Here is an 18,013-nt window from a genome sequence, read left to right on the forward strand (position 1 = left end):
GCGGGAGAGTTGTGAGGTTCGAACTCCAGCAACCTGAGGCTGAGAGCTTTGTGGAAGCAGCCACTTAAAGGCCTGAGCTAGGGCCATGCCCCCCTATATTTAATCTTTCCCTTGTAAATCCTAGCCACAATACCTGGTGACTGACAGACATCTGGGTAACTTAAGGAAGGGTAATTCTGTGATACAGAAATCAACTTTTCAGTCTATGCTGCAGATATTTTGAAATCCATGAAGGTGGCAGTTCTGATCTATTTTCTACACTCGGAAAAATATAGAGTGCATTACAATCAATACTGTGGTGCCCACTGGCCTGGTGCTAAGTGCAGAAGTTCAGTTTTCTAGACTTGCTCGTAGAGCTCTTCATTGGTTGGGAAGGGCAGGAGCAGGGAGAGGAGAGAACAAGTGAAGGAGCCAAATGAAGTCAGAGTTGGAAAACATTTCAAAAAGAGTTAAATAGAGGTTTGGGTAGAACAAGCACTGGAGAGAAATCTGAGGTCAGGAAAGGGCTATTAAAAAAATCCTTTAAATTTAGAAGAAAAGCACATTTGAATCAACATCAGTAATAGTAACCAGCAAGAGCTACAGAAAGGAAGACTCAAGTATTTCAAATGTCAGATTATTATCAGGGAGTATGCCTCCCTAGGCCTTTTTATTTTTTATTTTGAAACAGGATCTTGCTAAATTGCCCAAAGTGACCTAAAGACTGTGATCCTCTTGCCTCATTCTCCTTGAGGTGAGAGATTAGGTTTGGGGCAAACTAGTCAAAAACCTAACAGGATGTCTTAAAGTCATGGAGACCTAAGGGACACACAAAGAACACAGGAGGGAGGGTGCTTCTGTGGCTGCTGAGCAGTGTACACAAAACCAATCAGAAAGGTACTATTTCTGATTGGTGCTTAGATGTCATCCCAGTACTCAGGTGGCAGGATTGCCTCAAGGTCAAAGCCAGTCTGGATATAGTCCAATGATTTACTCAGTCTTTCATCCACATCTGGCAGAAACTACACAAATATTTGAGAGGATAGTTTAAATCTGGCAAGTGAGGTGTTTTGTTTTGTTGCTGTTGTTGTTTTCTTTGAGACAGGTCTCACTATGTTGCCTAGGCTGGAATTGAATTTATGGCAACTCTCCTGCCTCAGCCTCCTGAGTGCTGGAATTACAATTGTGCACCACCCCGCCAGGCCAAGTGAGCTTTTGATAGGATAATCATTCCAAGGCCTTATTTGCATGGGGGAAAAGCCAATCTGGGAATTCCAGGCACAGAAGGCCCCTCCCCATGATTCTCAGTGGATGTGAGTCTGCCCATCAGCCCACTCTCATGCCTTCAGTGAAGGTATATCCTGGCTACTTTTTCTGTGTCTTAACCAATTCTTTGTTCAGAACCCAGTAGAATAAGCGCTTGCCTGGCAAGTGCAAGGGCCTGAGTTCAATCCCTGGTTCCACAAAAAAAAATAAAATAAAATACAATAATAAATAAATAAAATAAAATAAAAAGGGGCCAGGATTTAGCTCAGTTTGAAGGCCCTAAGTCCATCCTCATTATTGAAATAAACAACTTTTCTCCATTCAGTATAAAAGCAACTTTGTAACATTCACATAATGTTTATTATATTTATGCTAAGAGTTTGTAATTTTTAGGTCTAAGCCTCAATTTAAAAAAATTTTTGAATTTATAACTATTTATTATTATTATTGTTGTTGTTGTTGTTGTTGTAGTAGTAGTAGAGGGAATTGAACCCAGATCCTTCACACTGAGCTACGTTCCCAGTCTACTTTTTCTTTTAAGGTAGTTTTGTTAAATTGCCCAGGCTGGTCTTGAGCTTGAGATTCTCTTGCTTCAGCTTTCTGAATGCTGGGATTGTAGACCTGTACCTCCAGGCCCACTTTTTAACCCCTTTTTCAATTTTTATTTTGAGACAGAGTCTTGCTAAACGTCACTGAAAGGGCTTGAATTTGGGATCCTCCTGCCATTTTAGCAGCTGGGATTGTTGGCATTTGCCACTGCTTTTCATGGAGTTTTTTTTTAAAATGTGAACTTCTTTCTGGGCGTGATGTCGAATTCTGTAATCTCAGCACTCCAAGAGGCTGAGACAGGACTCCTGATGGCAAACTGGAGCACATCCTGGGCAATGTAGTCACTTAGTGAAACCCTGTCTCAAAATAAAACATTTTTTTAAAAGGGCTGGGGATATGGCTCAGCACAAAGGCCCTGGTTCCAATCACAACTTAACAAAACAAAACAAGGCGGCAAGCTTTACTTCTTTTGGAATAACTTTACGTTTATAGGAACGTAGCACAGAGATCCTTGTGTACTCTTTACACAGCTTCCACTAATATTAACATCTTATATAACCATGGCGCTATGTCAAAATTGAGGCATTAACATTACTACAATGATATTAGCTAAATTATAGCATTCATGTCCTTTTGTTTCTAGGATCCAATCCAGCTCCCCACATTGCTAAAGCATGGTGCTTTCTCATTTAAAATTTATTTTAAAGCCGGACTTCTTGGGACATCCCTGTAATCCCAACATTTGGCAGGTGGAGACAAGAGGATCATAAGTTTGAAGCCAGTCTAAACCACATATCCAGGCCCTGTCTCAAAAAACAACAAAATAAAAATTGTATTTTTCTTTTCTCCTCCTCCTCTTCCCCTTCTTCCCCCCCTCCCTTGGATTGAACACAGGGACTCTGCAATGAAGTATATCCCAAGCCCTTTTTATTTTTTGAGACAAGAGTCTCTCTACATTGCTTAAATCATTTGAACTTGTGATCCTCCTGCCTCAGCTTCCCAGTGTTTTGAGGTTATAGGCCAAGCAATTGTATTTTGAAACGGGGTGAGGTAATTCATACCTATAACCCCAATTACTCCTGAGGCAAAGGCAAGGATCACTATTCAAGGATAGCCTGGGCAATTTAGAGAGACTCTTTAAATAAATAAGATTGAGGATTTAGCTCCATGGTAAATCCTAGCATGTTCAAGACCCTGGTTCAACCCTCAGCATTATATTTAAAATAAAATAGACAAATAAAAAGCACTTGATATAGCACATGCTTGTAATCCTGGTACTCTGGAGGCAGAGCTGGAGGATTGCAAATTTCGGTCCTATACAAGGCAATGTAGCACACCCTAAAGATTCTGGGGATATATCTCAGTATGAAGTCCTGGGGTTCAATTTCTAGCACTGCAAAAACTAAAATAAAATAATAAAAAGGGCTTGGATATAGCTCAGCACTATAAATTCAATCGTGAATGGTGCAAAAAAGAAAAAGGAAAAGACTTACCTTAAAGGTTGTCTTATATCATTTCATACCCAGCTGTCCAATTCTCTGGATTACAGAATGAATCAATTCTTAGAAGTGAAATTGCAGAGTTAATGATTATGTGCATCTAAAAATTACCAGTGCGGGGGAGGGGTGTGGTTTAGCGGTGGAGTTCGTTTTTAGCACGCAAGGCGCCTCGGGTTCAATTCCCAGCTCCAGAAAAATAAATTTACCTAACTCCTCTACCCCACTATTGTCAATCTCTTCTAGCCAGTGCCCCTGTAATTTGAGTATCGCATGTTTCTCTATGAAGTTCCAAGATTAGGATTGGGAAAATGGGAGTGATAAATGTAAAGCATTCATGAGTTTTTGCACACCACAAAATAATTTGTTTGAAAGGAATTGGCCCAGATACTACATGAAGCATTGCTTGATTTACATTGCGGCAGTACAGTAATCATTGTAACCTGACATAGATGTTTGGCCGCCCTTACGACCACTAGGGGGCTCTGCTAGAAGGGTTTTATAATTTACGTCAGCGAGTTTAAGGCAATGTTTTGTGATAATGCTTTAGAAAACCCTTAAAACTTCAAAGTGATGATCTCATCCAACTTCTTTACTTCACAGATGAAGAAACCAAATGTGGCCAAAAGACCTAGTAGTGGAAAGGACTGGAATAAAAAATTCTTGGTTCCTGAGGCAAGAGTTCAAAGACATTCCCTTTTCTTTCGGGTCTCCATGGAATGATTTGCCTCCAGCAGCTATTTCTTTTGGTTTCCAGTTTAACTGTTTTTGTTAAAATCATATATTTGTGATTGTTTTGATTTCACATCTTTTGTCAGTGCATATTGGTTCTACAGATTAATGGTTCTCATTTAGGGAAATTCGTACATTACGTTTTGGTCATTCCTGTCCAACCCCCCCCCCCCCCCCCCCGCCCCGCGCCATTGCGATAGTATTTTGCTGTTTGTTTAGATGAAGGAATTGCGCAAATTCTAAACTAATGCCTTTATTACTTATTCAAAAATGTTCTATTCAGCGAGGCATGTTGGCGCATGCCTGTAACACCAGCAATCAGGTGGCTGAGGCAGGAGAATCGCTTTGAATTTCAGGCCAGTCTAGGCGACACAGTGAAAGCTTGCCTTTAAAAAAAAAAAAAAGAGGGGTCAGGAAGATGGCTCAGTAGAATAAGCCTTTGCCTGGCAAGTGCAAGGGCCTGAGTTCAATCCCCCCCCAAAAAAGGGGGGGGGGACGAAAGAAAAATTTTACTCAGATTCCAATCTAGCCTGCCCCTCCCCAGAATATTCCAGTTTTTAAAAATATACATAGGCCTTAATTTTTTCCTTAACTACCATCAGCAGTAGCAGCTGGGAGCTCATTAGAGATGCAAATTCTTAGGTCCACCCCATGCTCTAGGGATAGGGATCAGCGATTTTTTTTTTTTTTTTTAAAACAAGCACTCTAGGGACTCTGATGCACCCTCGAGGTCGAAAACCAGGGTTTTAATTCCACAGCCGTAATTATCGAAGTAGGTCAAAGATCAACATCTGACTTCCAAACCCACCCCGAGCCGCTCCATGGAACATCTCTCAAGCGCACCGGCTGCGATCCAACAAGAACGACTCTTCCTAGCTTGTGTCACCTGAGATGGTGGAAACGTAGTGACATTACAATGGTTCCAGAACAAAAGCCACCGCAGTGGGTTTCCTGGGCCTGTCCCAATCGGCAGAGGACCCGACCGAGTTCTTGGAGAGCGGCTCCCGACGCTAGACTCAGCCCGGCACGTTCGGCCTGCGGCTCGGGGTCAGGCCGAGTCAGGACGGCCGCGGCCATTGGTCGCGGCAAGAGGTCGGGCTGGGCTAGAAGCCTCGACCGAAGCACACAGGCATAAAGAGGGGCGGAGGCGCAGGGGCGGGCCCCGGGGGCCGGGGCCGGCTGGCGTGGAAGCCGCACCCTCGCCACTCCAGACGCCGGCGGGGCGGAGCCACGCGGCCGGAGTTGGGGCGGGGACGCGCGGTGCGGCGCGGCCTCGCGGCGGAGCGCGTGGGGCGACAACGGGAGCGGCTGCGCCGCCCGGCCGGGCCGGAGTCGTGCGCATGCGCGGCGCCGGCGCCATTTTGGTGGCCGGGCGCGGAGGTGATTCCACACTGAGGAGAGCGCGGCGGCCGCGGTGGCAGTGGCAGGGGTGGCCGTGGTAGCTTTCGGGTGCTCGGGTCTGAATCGCCGAGTGAGGAGGCGGTGGAGGAAGAGGTGGCGGCGGCGGCGGTGGTCGTAGCGGTGGCGGAGGAGGCGGGTACGAATCAGCTGCGGGCGGAGACATGGCCAACATCGCGGTGCAGCGAATCAAGCGGGAGTTCAAGGAGGTGCTGAAGAGCGAGGAGGTCAGGAATCTACTCCCCGGCGTCCCCCACCTTGGCCGGGGGCGGGAGGGACCCCCAACGGCGACCCCAACGTTCCCGACAGCCCCTGGTGGCCTTGGCCGCGTAGCCGCTGCGCCCGCGAGGGGCCGCCGCCCCCTCCCCTCCGCTCCCTCCCTCCGCCGCCTCCCTCCGGGCCGGGGCGGGTTGGCGGGCCGGACGCGGGACGCGCTCCCGGGGCTCCCCGCGGCAGCCGCCGCCGCCTCGGGAAAGGATCGAGGTGCCGGGCGGGAGGGAGCAGGCGGAGCTCGAGAAAACCGGGGAAGTGGGTTGGGGGAAGGGGAAAGGTAGTAACCGGATCCGGGGAGCCGCGCGACGGCCCGCACTTTTCAGGGGATTCTGGGTGATTGCCTGCCAGGCCTCTGCTGTCCTGTCCTTAGGGACCCTAGGTGTGGATGTGGGAGGCGGAGGCCTGGCTGTTTCTCTCCGTAGTTGGTGCCTGGCGACGAGGGGGGCTTACTGGGACGGCGCCGTATAGGGAGGCAGGGATAAGGGAATTTTCACCGGAGGTAGGAAATCAATTCCAAGTTAGATCATTATCTGCTCCCCCCGGTCCCCCCCCCCCCGGCCTCTGTATTGGCATCTAAAGCTTTTTGACTGGCCAGAGGGAAGTTGTTCTGTGTATTGAATATTTTTAGCTAGGAAAAAAAGATGGAGTATTTGAATAGCTTATTTCACTACACTGTTGACGAGTGATCAGTCTTTCTTTTAAGACAATGCCTCTGTGACTCGTGCTGTGAAACTTCATTATTATGTCCTTCATAGTTAAATTGACTCTTAACTTTTGAAAAATAGGTCTCTTAAGGACAATGCATTTTTTCAGGTAAATACTTATTGTGTTTCATTAAGTTTATCCTGACCTACTATGACCATGACATAATAGTATAGAATTTTTTAAGAAAAATTTCTCCTTTTCAGTCCTGTAGGATTTAGATACTGTACACTACTACAGGCCACATTTATTTGCGTAAATTATACACGATGGACTACTTATTTTATTAAAAGCTATACAAGTATTGTAAGAATGCCAGGTTTTCTCGATTGAGTTTAATAGGATAATACTAAAAGTAATTGTTTTATAGATTTATTATAGGATACAGTAAGCTATTTTGTTTTTTGTTTTATGATTTGTGTTTTGATAATACCAGTAATGATTTATGAAATACACCATTCCAGGTAAAACTAGTAACCTTATTTGTGCCATTAAATGTACTGTGATCAAGTTTCTTAGCAAATACACATGGAGAAAACTTTAAAATTCAAAATGAGTTATTATATTTACTGAATGCGATTAGATAATTAAGTAGCAGGAAAGTAATGATCCTTTACCAGCATGTGTGTATGAACTCTGAACTTTGCATTTGTTCATTTGCCAAAAGTTGGAATGGAGGCATGACTTTGTATTTTTGTGGTACAATGCAGAAATAGTCATAAATGTCTATACTAAAACACTGTAATAGTAATTTTAATTTTTTATAAGAAAATGTATTCCAGGATTCGTAATTGAGATATATTCCTAATGGAAGATTGCAGGTATTGTTGTCAGTGTGAAACATTTCTATGTGGTTGTGTGTGCCTGAAACTTAGTAGATGTCTAATGTCTTTTCTTTTACTAAAAAGTGGTAAGCTGCTCATACTCATATTGAATTCATGTAGCGTATGGTCTTTTTGCTTTATGTAAAGTGACTTTTCAGCATGGTATTCTTATACTTGAAGATCACCAGAAATTGTTGTATTGCTGTAGTAATGCACATTATTACACTAATATGACTGCTCTTCAAGGGCCACAGTATTTCAGGAAAAAAAACCAAACATGCTATGCAAACAGACCTTCCCCCCCTTTTTCTTTTTCTTTTTTTTTTTTGTGGAACTGGGGATTGAACTTAGGCCCTTGCACTTGCCAGGGAAGCACTTATTCCACTGAGCCATCTCCCTGGCCCCTCCCTTTTCCTTTTTTTTTTTTTTTTTATGATATTGGGATTTGAACTCAGGACCTTGTGCTTGCCAGGCAGGTGCTTAAGCTGCTAAACTGTCTCCCCAGCTTTTTTTTTGAGACAGGGTTTCACTGTGCAGTTTAGGCTGGCCTTGATCTCACTTTGTAGCCAAGGCTGTTCTGGAACTTGTAACTATCCTCTTGTCTCAGCTTCCCGAGTGCTGGGATTGCAGGTATGCGTCATCACACCCAGCACTAGACTTGTTATTTTTTAAGCATAGTTGCTTGTGCTGAAGGAATAGTTTAGAGGTGCAGCCCTTGCCTAGTATACATGAGGACCTGGGATCAACCCTCAGCACTTTGAAAGAGGAGTAGTACCATTATAAATCTGAAAGGAAACTTCTTTCAGGAAAATAAGATGCCAAGAATATTGAGAGTGTCAGAAATTTGATCTGGAAATAAACAATACTAGCTTTATTTTCACCAACATTTTATTTCATTGATATTTTATTTTATTTTTTTTTTAAATTTTTTTTTTTTATTTATTTGAGAGAGAGAGAGAGAGAGAGAGAGAGAGAGAGAGAGAGGTGTGTGTGTGGCCAGCTCAGCCCACCAGGGGGTGGGGCTGGCTGGCATGTGGTGCTGGGGGATCGAACCACGGTCCCTGATGCTTTGCTAAGCTTGTTCTAAGTAGGTGCTTTAGACCACTGAGCCATCTCTCCAGCCCGTTCATTGATATTTTAATAGGCATAGTTATTTTCTGCTCATTGAAATACTTGTACCCAAGTATTCCTTTAAGTGTGTAAATATATTTTGAATGACTGATCAAATAATGAAATAGTTTATCATGTCATACGAATCTCTACCAAAATTTAACTCATGCTTGTTTTCTCTAAAAGTATCGATTGATTTCAGGACCTTTGCTGGGCATTCAAATACCTTTTAGTCATTTTATTTATTTCATACAGGGTCTCGCAATGGAGTTCTGATGCATAATGATCCTCCTATCTCAGCCTCTCCAGTACTGGGATTACAGGTGTGCACCATGATGGTTGCCCAGTTTCAGTGGTGGGCACAGTACCAGGGATTGAACCAGGATCCTTGCACTTGCCAGGCAGCTGCTTAGGCTGCTAAGCTATCTCCCCAGCCTTAAGTACCTTTTAAAGGTAGCTGCTGTGTGTTGAATTCTTGTTGTAGGAGCTTATAAGTGGTCCTAGAGTATGTTGATTAAAATACAACTTCTCACCCCTATAATCCCAGCACTCCTGAGGCTAAGGCAGGAGGGTTACTGTGAATTCAAGACCAATCTGAGCTACAAATTGAGTTCAAGACTGCCCTAAACTACATGGGAGACCTTGTGTCAAAAATGAAACAAAACAAAGTTAAAATATGGTCTTCTAGGTAAATGTGAAAAGTGAGGTGCAAAGACTGTTCAGGAGACCATCGTTTATGTCAAAAGTGGGGGAGTATGTTTGTCAATACAAGTAAAAGGATTCCTGTAAAATTGATAAAATTGGTTTAAGTGGATTCTGAGTATAGCTCTCTTTTGAGTTTTGAGTGATGTCAATGATTTTTACTCAAATGAAATAAAGGCACCATCTAGACCTCTTTTCCATAAGATAGTGTTTGGAAGCCAGTCTTTTGTCTGCCAGATAGTCTTTTGTTTGTTTTGCTTTGTAGTTTGATGTGTAGTCCAGGCTGACCTTGAATTTACTGTGTAGCCAAGGTTGGCCTCAAATCTGTTTTCTGCTTCAGCCTCCCAACTACAATATTGAGGTTACAGGCATGCACATCCACCAGAATTTAAGTAATGGTTCAGAGTTGTTAGGAATAAAAAATTTGTTAACAGTACATCTTATAGTTATTTTGAGTCAAGTATTATAGGTGAATTGTTGGTTGTGAGGATGTAAAACCCTCATTTGTTTTGTTCATGAATCATGTTTTACTACCAGTTACTGGTGTTAATAACTACTATATGTAGAATGCCTGTCAATGTCATTGATTATACATTGTTTCTCATTCTTAAGAACAGGTTTTTGAAGTCTGGCATGGAGGTGCACTATAATCCCAGCACTGGAGGTTGAGGCAGGAGAATCACTAAGTTTAAGGCTAGCCTAGGCTATATAGACATTGCCTTTAAAAAAAAAAAAAAGAGAGAGGGAACGGGTCTTTGAATTAGCTTTTGTGTTTCTTAGGTTAAGAAATTGAGATTCAGAGAAGTTAAATTATCTGCAAACATAGAGCTTTGGAATTTAAACATCTAGGTTTGCTTGTGTTTATATCATACTGTCATGAATTGATCAAAGATAGGCATATTTTAATTATTTAAAAATAATTTTCTAGGTGCAGTGACATATATATGGAATCACTGCCCTCAGGAGACTGAGGCAGGTGGATTACCACAATTTTAAGACCAGCCTGGATTACATTAGTGAGTTCAAAGCCAGCCTGAATTACATAGCCAGACTTTGTCTCAAAAAAAAAAAAAAAACCCAAAACCCAAATAAAACAAGTTTGGTTTGTATACTGGTTAAAGTATTTTAACACAGCTTAATTAATTAATTAATTAATTAATTTTTTGGTGGAACCTGGGATTGAACTCAGGCCCTTGTGTTTACCAGGGAAGTGCTTATTCCACTGAGCCATCTATCTCCCAGGCTTAATTTAATGTTAGCTTAAGTTCATTGAAATAAGTGATACGTATAACTTGAAGGTTTACCTGACTTTTTTTGGTTGGTTTGTTTTTGTCCTGAGACAGGTCTCACTGGGGTATAGGAAAGCCACCATACCCGATTTAACATTTTCTAGGGTTCTTTTGTTGTTGTTGTTTGTTTGTTTCCTCAGAGATCGTCTTATACAGTGCAGGCTGACCTAGAACTCACTTATGTAGCCTAGGCTAGCCTCCAATTCATGGCATTTCTCCTGCCTCAGCCTCCTGAGTAGTGAGATTAAAGACATGTACCTCCATGCCTGGTTTATTTTCTAATTTTCTTATAGAGATTGGTTAAATCTATGGCATAAACAAATTGGTTCCATGAAAGTTACTGTTGTAGCATGTTGTTTTCTTTAATTTAGTTTTCTTCCCTTTTTTTTTAAAAATGTATTTGGTTGTTGCAGGGCCTCACTCTGCAGCTTGGACACGTGATCCTCCTACTTTCAGCCTCTCTAGTGTTGGGATTACAGGCATAGACCACTATGCCTGCCCTGGGAATGGGGCTGAGCTGGTGAAGCATGTGGTGCTGGGGATTGAACTGTGGTCCCCTGCCCTTGCCTAAGCTTGCCTAAGCAGGCACTTTAGTCTGCTGAGCTGTCGTACCAGCCCCCAGTTTTCTAATAGTTATTTTAAATTTTATAAATTTAATATTTGATCTAGGTTGTTCTGTATAGATGTAGCTGCTTATTTTAGAAGAAAGTCCCTACATTTTTGTAGGCTGTGGTTTCTTTGCCATTTTGTGACTTTTTTGAGACCGAGTTTGACTGTGTAACTCAGGCTAGATTTGAACTCAGTGTGTAGCCCAGGTTGGCCTTGAGCCTCTTTGGGGCTCCTGCCTCAGCTTTCAAATGCTGAGATTGCAGGTGTGCACTACCACGCCTGGCTTCTTTGGCATTTTGAAAAGATAATAATTTTCTATTCTGTGTGACTCTCTTGTGCATCTTAGCACGTTTAGCCATATCTCTTTGAGTCCTAGTACTAGATAAATATACCCCTACCAGACCATAACCTTGCCAGTTGTATCAGCTTAAACGGCTAAATATCGAGAACCACTGCTGTGGTCCACACCCTTTAGAAGACCACGTAAGATTATTAAGATGTATAGAATTTATTTACGGAATAGACAAGGTCCAATGCGTAATCTACTGACTTTGAATGTTTTGAATTTTGTTTCCCCCTTCTAATGTTTCTCTTCTAACCTTTTTCTCCCTCCCTCTCTTTCCCTGCTGGGGATGGAATCTGAGGCCTTTACTCCTACTAAGCAAGTGTAATTTCTCTGTTGATCTTTGTTCCCAGCCCCTTTGCTTTTATTTGATTGATTGGTTGATTTTTATTTGAGACTTGTTCTTACTGTGTAGTTCAAGGCTGGCCTCGCTCTCATTGTAACTCAGGTTGGCCTCATTTGTGGTGATTTTCTGAAGCCTCACTTTCACTAGTGCTGGGATTATAGATGTGTACCGGTGTGCCTGGCTTTGTTTTTGATTTAAAGAAAAAAGTTTAAATTTGGCCATTTTGATTTAAATTTACATATAAAATGTAAGTTATATAACTTTGAACAAGTTTTTATAATAATTATTGGAGTGTATAGTTTACAATCCTGTGTAACATTTAAATAATGTCTTATGAAATAGTGGGGGTGGTTTGAACACAGAAAGCTTATAGATAAGGATAAAACAAAAATCTTAACAGTTACTCCAGAAACTAAGGAATCACAAGTTTGAGGCCAGCCTGGGTAATGTAGTAGGATTTGCTTTCACGTTTTTGTTTTTTGCTGGGTGCTGGGGATCAAACTCGACCTTAGGCTTGCCAGGAAGGTGCTTATGTAGTTGAGATATCTCCTCGGCTCTGATCTCACAATTTAAAAATTGTATTTTACTTACTTATTTTTAGTGTTTTCCCTTCTTTCTTGGTTTTATTGTACATTTTAGATATGCATAATGATAACATTGATCACAGGGAATTTGTACCTGTACATGATATATCCTGCTGGTGCCTTTTTTTCTTATTCCCCTCCTACCTGTTAACTCCTTACCTGTTCCTCTCTCCTTCCCTCCCTCATTCATTCTTTTTTTTTGTACTTTAGTACAGGGTCTTACTACACAGATCAGACTTGTAGTGATTCTCCTGTTTTCAGCCTCCCAAGTGCTGGGATTACAGGCAGGTGCCATCATGTGCAGTCTCAGTTGCCGTTTCAGCACACCCCAGGGATGGGGCCAGCATCGCAGGCTGGAGATTGAACCCTGAGCCCCTGCATCTGCCTAAGCAAGTGCTTTATTCTGCTGATCTATTTGGCTGGCCCTTCATTCATTCATTTTATTTATTTATTTTTTTTAATTTTAATTTTTTTTTGTACTTCATTTAGCTTTATTTTTTTTAAATGTTTTATTTATTATTTTTTATTTATTATTTGTGTGTGTGTGTGTGTGTGTGTGGCCAGCTCAGCCCACCAGGGGGCGGGGCTGGCTGGCATGTGGTGCTGGGGGATTGAACCGTGGTCCCTGTGCTTTGCTAAGCTTGTTCCAAGTAGGTGCTTTAGACCACTGAGCCATCTCACCAGCCCCCATTCATTCATTTTAAAGGAGGAGAAGAATATTTAGCTCACGTTGTGTAGAGGTTTCAATCCATAATTGGCTGGATCCAAGGCAAGGTGGCACATGGCAGAGGGGCAACAGTCCATGGTAGTGCAAGACAGCAAAAGCAGCAAGAGAGAGCCACTTATTTTAAAGAAGCTTTTGGGGCTGGAGAGATGGCTCAGTGGTCTAAAGCACCTACTTGAAACAAGCTTGGCAAAGCACAGGGACCGCGGTTCGATCCCCAGCACCACATGCCAGCCAGACCCGCCCCCTGGTGGGCTGAGCTGGCCACACACACACACAATAAATAAATGTAATAAATAAAAATAAATATTAAAAAAAAGAAGCTTTTGACTCATTTTTTCCTTCTATTTTTTTCTTGTCCTTTCCTTCCTTTTGGCTTCCTCTCTCCCTTGTTCCTCTTCTCATTTCAACATTTTCTTCCCATTTCCCAGTATCTATTACACATTTTTGTCCTTATTTTTACTTCGGTTTCTACTTCAGAGAGAAACGATACAATATTTAAACGTGTGTCCCATTTATTTCACTAAAACAGTATGGTCACAAGGTGAATCCATTAATTAGAAATGCCTTGTTTATTCTTCCTTATGGTGGAGTACTATATTGTATAAAAAAATCTTTATCCATTCATTGGTTGGTGCACATTTGTGTTGTTTCCAAGATATAGCTATTGCAAACTGTGCTGCTGTAAACATGGGTTTACATGTATTTCTCTGGTGTGATGTTTTTCATTCTTTCAGGAAGATACCAAGAAGGGAGCTAACTAGGTGGAGTACAATCTCTAGTTTTAGACTGAGGAGTCTCCACACTGATTTCTACAATGGGTGCATACAGTGGAGAAGGGTACCTTTTTTTGTCCCTCACCAGCATTTGTTATCTTGATGGTAGCCATTCTTTTAGATGGAATGTCAGCATTGTTTTAATTTACATCTCTTGAATGACCAGTGCTTTTGAACATTTTTCATACAGTTACCATTTCTATTTCATCTGAGAACTGTGTATTAACTTCAGACACCCATTTTTGGATTGGATCTTTAAAGTTGGAGTTTTGAGTTCTTGTTATAGTCTAAATATTAGTCTTTTGAGAAACAGCTGGAAAATTTTTTCTCAAATGTGGGGTGTCTTTTCCCTCTGTTGGTGGTTACTTTTGCTGTACAAAAGTTTCTGTAAGATAAGTTCCCATTTGTTGATTCTTTGTGATAGTTCTGTGCAATCAGGGTTTTGATTATAGTCTTTGCATACACCAGTGTCTTTAAGAGTTCTACCTATTCTATCTTTCAGCAGAGTTAGTGTTTCTGATTTAATATTTAGATCTTTGATCCATTTCTCTTTTAGTTTAGAGCTGATGATAGAAATGGGTCTAGTTTAGTCTTTGGCATCTGGAAAGCCAGTTTTTCCAGCATTATTTATTTATTATTTTATTATTATTATTATTTTTGGTGGAACCGGGAATTGAACTCAGGCCCTTGCGCTTGCCAGGGAAGCGCTTATTCCACTGAGCCATCTCCCTGCCCCTCCAGCACTGTTTATTAAAGAGACTGTCTTCAGTAAAGACCTTTAGCTCCTTTGTCAGTGAGGTGGCTCAGAGTGTTTGGTGGTGTTTCATCACAGTAGCTTTGTAGTATAATTTCAAGTCAGGGATTGTGATGCCCTTGCCTTGCCTTTGTTGCCCAGAATGCTTTTGCTATTTTAGGTTTCTTCTGGTTCCAAATGAATATTGGGATTGTTTTCTCTAATTCTGTGAGATATGCTGTTGGTATTTTGATCAGGATTATAGCTGTATAACAATTTTGAAAGTATAATCATTTTCACTATATTGGTTCTTCCTACTGAAGAGCAAGGGATACCTTTCCACTTTCTGATGTCCTCTTTGGTCCTTTTTTAAGAGTAATGTAATTTTCAATGTGTAAATCTTTTAATTAGATTGATCCTAGGAGTTTCATTCTTTTGGATGCTATCTTGAAAGATATTTTCATAATTCCTTTCAGTGAGTTTGTGTACAGGAATTAAATTGCTTTTTGTATCTAGCTATGCAACTGAATTTGCTTATTAAATCTAGAAATCTTGGTGGAGGTTTTTTTTTTTTTTTTTTTTTTTTTTTTTTTTTTTGGTGGAACTGGGGATTGAATTCAGGCCCTTGCTCTTGCCAGGGAAGCGCTTATTCCACTGAGCCATCTCCCTGGCCCCATTGGTGGAGTTTTTGTTGTCTATGTTGAGTATCATGTTGTCCAAAAATTATAATTTAACTTCTTTTTCTCTCTAATTGTTCTGGCTAATGTTTTCAGAACCATATTGAATAAGAGTGGTGATAGTGGACGTTCTTTTTCCTGATTTTAGAATGAAAGCTTTGGATTTATGTTCATTTTGTATGATGTTGGCTGATAGTTTGTCATAGATGGGTTTTATGAGATTGGGATTTAAGACCCTCTTATTCCAGTTTTCTGTAGGTTTCTTCTTATGAGTGAGTATTGAATTTTTTCACACTTTTTTGCATCCATTGAGATGATTGTCAGTTTCTGCCCTTGGTTCTGTTAATGTGTATTGCATTTATTGAGTTGCATATCATGCCTGCATACCTAGGATGAATCCTACTTGGCCAGGGTATATCATCTTCTTGGAGATTTTTTCACCTGTGTTCTTTAGAGATGTTGGCCTGCGATTCCCTTTCTTGGTTGGCTCCTCTGGTTTTGGTATCAGAGTAATGCTTGCTTCCAGGAATTGGTTTGGGACTATAGCTTCCTTTTCAATATCATTACAAGTTTGAGCAATAGTGGCATTAGAGCTTCTCTAAATGTCTTACATAATTCAGTAATTAATCGTGTTTGTTGGTAGTTTTTAAATTGCATCTTCAATATTATTTATTGATACTAAGCTATTTATAATTTTTGTATCTTGATTCAGCTTTGGTAATCTAGGAATATGTCCATTTCTTTGCATGTTCCATCGTAGTAGTTTCTGAATCTTCTGAATTTCTTCAGGATTTGCTGTGATTTTATTCTTTTCATTCCTAATTTCATGGATTTGGGTCTTTTTTCTATAAGGTTAGCTAAGAATTTGTGTGTTTTAATCTTTCAGAATCAGCTGATTCATTGATTATGGCATTTTCTTAGTTTCTTGTACATAAATTTTGCATTTTTTTTTTAAATAATTCTTTGTGTGAACTTTAGGCTTGATTTGCTCTTTTTCTAGAAGCTTGCGGTTCAGCAGTAGGTTATTTGCATTCCCTCCTTTTCTGATGTGGGAATTTACTGCTACAAATTTTCCTTAGTACTGTTCATTTTGTTGTTTAAGTTCCAGTGTGTTACATTGCCGTTACCATTTAATCATAGGAATTCTCTAATTGTTTAACTTCATCTGTAGTCCTTTGGTTGATCAGGAGGGTTTTTTTGTTGTTGTTTTGGTTTTTTCTGTTGTTGTTTTGTCTTTGTGTGTTTTTTTTTTTTTTTTTTTAAACTTTTTTTTTTTTATGAGAGAGAGAGAGAGAGAGAGAGAGAGAGAGAGAGAGAGAGGTGTGTGTGTGGCCAGCTCAGCCCACCAGGGGGCGGGCTGGCTGGCATGTGGTGCTAGGGGATTGAACCGTGGTCCCTGTGCTTCGCTGAACTTGTTCTAAGTAGGTGCTTTAGACCACTGAGCCATCTCTCCAGCCCCCTGTGTGTTTTTTTTTTGATGGAACCAGGGATTGAACTCAGACCCTTGTGCTTGCCAGGGAAGTGCTTATTCTATTGAGCCATCTCCCTGGCCCCCAAGTCTTTGTCTTGCTATACAGTTCAGGCTGGCCTTAAGCTCACTTTGTAGCATAGACTGGACTCAAAACTAGCAACCACCCTCCTGCCTTAGCCTGTTGAGTGCTAGGATTACAGGTGTGTGTTACCATGCCTGCCGGGGAGGATGTTACTTATTTTCTCTGTCTCCCACCACTCTTGTTTTTTGAAACAGTGTCTAGCTATGCAGTTCAGGCTGACCTTGAGCTTGCTTTGTGGACCAGACTGGTTTTGAACTCACATTTTGCCTTAGCCTCTGGAGTGCTAGATTACAGGCCTGCACTACCATGCCTGGCCTGTAACTTTTTCTTCATTCCATTTTTTTCTTAGGAGTAACTACAAGACTGAAGTTGCTATATATCCATCTATCCCTTTTGTGTACATAGGACTAAAGCTTGAAAGGTGGGCCTTCTGTATGATAGGGAATCCTCTGTCACTTAGCTACAATCCTTGTCCATACCCTTGTAATTCATAGGGCCAGGGAAATGGCTCGGGAGAATAAGCACTTGCCTGGCAAGCACAAGGGCCTGAGTTCAAAATCCCGGTTCCACACACATACCCTTGTAGTTCATTGTTTAAGAAATTTATACCATATTTGGGTGTAAAAATAATTTTATACTCTATTTACGAAACATCTGTATCTTTTCTTTTTTTAAGATTTATCTGTGTTAATGATTTTTTTTTTTTTTTTTTTGGTGGATCTGGAAGGCATTGTGCCACTGAGCTATATTCCTGCCCCTCCCCTTTTTTTAGTAGTTCTTAGAATAAAATTTCTGGCTTTTGCCTTGAGCTACACCTCCAACCCTTTTCATGTATTTTCATTTTGAGATTTTTCTGCCTCAGTCTCCCAGGGGCTGGGATTACAGGCCTGCAATGCCATGTCCAGTTGTTTGTTCTTAATTTATATCTCTTTACATTTTTTTGGTTTGCCTTTTGTCACTTTATAAATACTTGCTTGCTTGTTTAAAATTTTAGACAGGATTCACTAGGTAATCCAACTGCTTTTGAACTAATTATGTAGCCCAGGTTGCCCTTGAATTCAGTCCTCCATCAGCCTCCCAAGTGCTGGGAACACAGGTATGTGCCATCATCCTGGCTATTTTTGGGTTGGTTGTTTGCTTATTGGGACAATCTCAAACCTGCCAGAGGTTACAGAGGGTTGGTTACAGGCATTGTCACCATGTGTGGTTTATTTTTGAATATTTGACAGAAGGTATCATTGTGTAGTCCAGACTACTTTTGAACTCACAATGTAGCCCAGACTGGCCTCAAACTAAATAATTGTCCTCCCTCAGTCTCTTGAATTCCAGGATTATAGGCACTTAGATT

General features: G+C 41.2%; 1 protein-coding gene across 3 annotated transcripts in view; it reads left to right on the top strand.

Moving 5' to 3' along the window:
• The first annotated feature begins 5,337 nt into the window (after positions 1–5,337).
• The window catches only part of Ube2k (ubiquitin conjugating enzyme E2 K), a 74,281-nt gene continuing 61,605 nt past the window's right edge, over positions 5,338–18,013 (top strand). Inside the window, exon 1 of one of the 3 annotated variants that reach the window (XM_023702796.1) lies at positions 5,338–5,647. Coding sequence is in view for 1 of the 3 variants with exons in the window: in XM_004642643.3 (XP_004642700.1) it covers positions 5,585–5,647 (63 nt within the window). In the remaining 2 variants the exon portion in view is untranslated. The remainder of the gene's footprint in view (positions 5,648–18,013) is intronic. The other 2 variants (XM_004642643.3, XM_023702795.1) reach the window with 2 other exon arrangements.

The sequence above is a fragment of the Octodon degus genome, unplaced genomic scaffold (genome assembly GCF_000260255.1).
Source record: "Octodon degus isolate 3935 unplaced genomic scaffold, OctDeg1.0 scaffold00158, whole genome shotgun sequence".
Lineage (NCBI taxonomy): Eukaryota > Metazoa > Chordata > Mammalia > Rodentia > Octodontidae > Octodon > Octodon degus.